Genomic DNA, 2,697 nt, shown 5'->3' on the forward strand with positions numbered 1-2,697 from the left:
GGAAGGAAGGAAGGAAGGAAGGAAGGAAGGAAGGAAGGAAGGAAGGACGGAATGGAAGGAAGGGAGAGAGAATGGGTGGAATAGGACCAAACCCAGGGTCCAAATCTGTGTATGTATTCATCAGGGACCCTCCCACCTTTCCAGTGTTTTTCTTGACATGCCCCCTCCTCAGGGTGCGGGTGGCGGGGGCAAGGCCTGGGGAGACTGGAAGCCTTTTCAGGACAATTCTCATTACGCAAATTAAAGGCAGAGGCGCAGGCAGGATCCGGTTCTCTGTGTGTTCCAGGAGGCCTGCCCGGCTTTATTTACATAATTTCGCACGGTTACATCACAGAGAATTTTATGACCTCAAAACGAGACTTCCCTTGATTTCCCAGGAGCCTGACAAGTGTTGGACAATAAAAGAAAGAAAGCAAAGGGAAGAAAGGAGGCCAGCCCCAGGCCTGGATGAGCTCAGTTCCCTGGGGATGGGCAATTTGCTTTAGAGGATGGCCCACGCCCCCTGCTTTAGTCAAACAAGGCCCGGAATTCCCAACTTGACAATACATTAGAACTTTAATTAAAACACTGGCTCTAGAGGGACCATTTGGGAAATGCCAGCCCACAGGCAGAAACAACCAATTAAAGAAACCAAACAGGTTTTCCCCGTGACCAGCGAGGAGGACTTCTCAGAACACATTCTGCCGCCTTTGGCACGATTATGCCTCTGCCCTTTCGGATTGCCAGGTGCAGATTCCTCTTCTGAACTTAAAGCTGGCTGTGTTTAGAATTTGGCTAACTCTAGGTCAACATTTGGAATCAAACAGGCAAGGTGTGTTGGGAAAGGTGTCTCACTTTAATAAATTTTCTGAGTGACCTTGGGCTCCACAAAGCTCCAGAAAGCGCCCCGGTGGCCAGGGAGTCCAGGGCCTTAGGAGGCCTAGGACCATGGTCCCCTGGGCTGGCCAGCCCCCTCCGTGGGCGACTTAGCGTCCTTAGCTCTGGGAAATGCAGGTCATATTGGTGGCTTTCTATCAGAAGGGCTAGGCCCTGGGTCAGCAGCCAGGCCCAGGAGGGCGCCCTGGGTTTAAGCCCAGGCTGGCAGGAGATTCACAGAGGTGAGGGGCAGCTTTCCGTCTTCCAGCTGGAAGTGGGGCTGACTTTCCCAGGTGAGGGATGGGTGGCCACTGGGGCCTTCTTGGAGCTGAGCTAGGAAAGCCTGGGGCGGCTGTGGGCAAACAGCCTTCTGCAGGGATTTTCTCACCCCCTTGTGACTTCTCCAGCCTCTGGGGTCCTAGATTTTCTCTGTTTAGTCACAACCACAGCTTCCAGCAAAGGAATCTGAATTCTGGAGTGTTTATTTCTGTTTTCTTTTTTGCTTTTCCCCTGCTCTGCCTGCATCTCCCCAGTCTAAACAAATTCACTCAGACAGAAACAATGGGGTCTCTTTGTTTGGGTGTTCGGCGGCTGAAAGCGCTGAGCGGAATGCATCTTCTGCTCAGCCCGACTCAAAAGTAGCTGACCCCATGGGGCGATCGGGGAGAGCCAGAGCCAGAGCCCCGGAGTCCCAGCCCAGAGAGTCTGCGTGTGCCAGTAAAGCCTGAGGGGCCCAGGCCTCTGGAGAGGTGTCCCGCCCGGATGGAGAGGAAGCTGCCCGAAGCCCAGCGGCTCTGGGGTGGGGGCTCCCTCGGCCCCACCTTGGAGGGGCATTCGTTACCTTGTTGGGGGCCCGGGATACCAGGCCAGACACCTACTGTTTAGAATCTCCCCATAGCTGGTTCAAGCCAGGCCACTTGCCTCGGCCATCGCACCCCGGATCCAACGCCCTCCCAGAGGAGGGCAGCGCCCTGGTAAAAGCCGGGGGTTCCCTGGGCCCTGGCCTTGTCTCCCCGGGCCTCGAAGCCTATTTCTCTTGTTTGCTGCTCCTGAAGCACTCCCTCTCCCTGGAGGGGCTGCGGGTGTCTCTAGCGCCCCGGATGGGGGACCTGGCCCAAGTTCCCTTCCCCGGTGATAAGCCGTGACCCCCATTCCCGGGCCTGCCTAATTCAGGGCGCTCTCCGTTCGCCTTGCCCGGCGACTTCCTTCTCTTGCAGCCTTCAGGTTAATCATTAGATCTCAGTCTCACACCTCCAACTGTCCCTTCCCGTTGAGAGAGGAAGAGAAGGCAAGGCCTGCGCATGGCCATTTTAATAATTCGCCGCCCGTCTCACGCCTGGGGGTCCAGGCGAGTCCTCGCAGGCCCTGGGCAGAGCCGAGGCGGCTTCGCAGCGCTTCCCCCGCTCGCTGGGAGCCAAGCGCAGAGAGGGGCAGGCGGTGCCGGGTGGAGGATGCGCGAGGCCCTCCCGCCCCGCGCATCCACGGGGGCCGCAGGGTACTCACAGTTAAAGTCGGGCATCTTAGGCAGGATCATGCCCGCGGTGGACGCGCGCAGCCACTGGTCCAGCTGGAAGGTGCCGGCACCCAGCTTGATGGGGTCGGCGGGGTGCGCGGGGTGCGCGCCCTGCACCTGTGGGTACGAGTAGGAGAGCGCCGGGTGCTGGCCAGCCAGCGCAGCCGCCGCTGCTGCCGCGGAGTAGCCGTAGACCGGGTGGCCGTAGAGCGCCGCCTGCGCCGGGAGGCCCGCGCCACCCTGCGCGCCCCCCGGGTGCAGCCCCAGCGCCAGGCCCCCAGCGGCGGCGGCGGCGGCGGCGGCAGCGGCGGCAGCGGCCGCTGCGCCCG

The 2,697-nt window shown here is 59.8% G+C and overlaps 1 protein-coding gene across 1 annotated transcript in view; it reads right to left on the reverse strand.

The window, feature by feature from the left end:
* The window catches only part of MNX1 (motor neuron and pancreas homeobox 1), a 6,349-nt gene that overhangs the window by 2,526 nt on the left and 1,126 nt on the right, over positions 1-2,697 (reverse strand). The window contains exon 2 of the mRNA XM_026447025.1: positions 2,359-2,690. Coding sequence (XP_026302810.1) covers positions 2,359-2,690 — 332 coding nt within the window. The remainder of the gene's footprint in view (positions 1-2,358; positions 2,691-2,697) is intronic.

The sequence above is a fragment of the Piliocolobus tephrosceles genome, chromosome 8, assembly GCF_002776525.5.
Source record: "Piliocolobus tephrosceles isolate RC106 chromosome 8, ASM277652v3, whole genome shotgun sequence".
Classification (NCBI taxonomy): Eukaryota; Metazoa; Chordata; class Mammalia; order Primates; family Cercopithecidae; genus Piliocolobus; species Piliocolobus tephrosceles.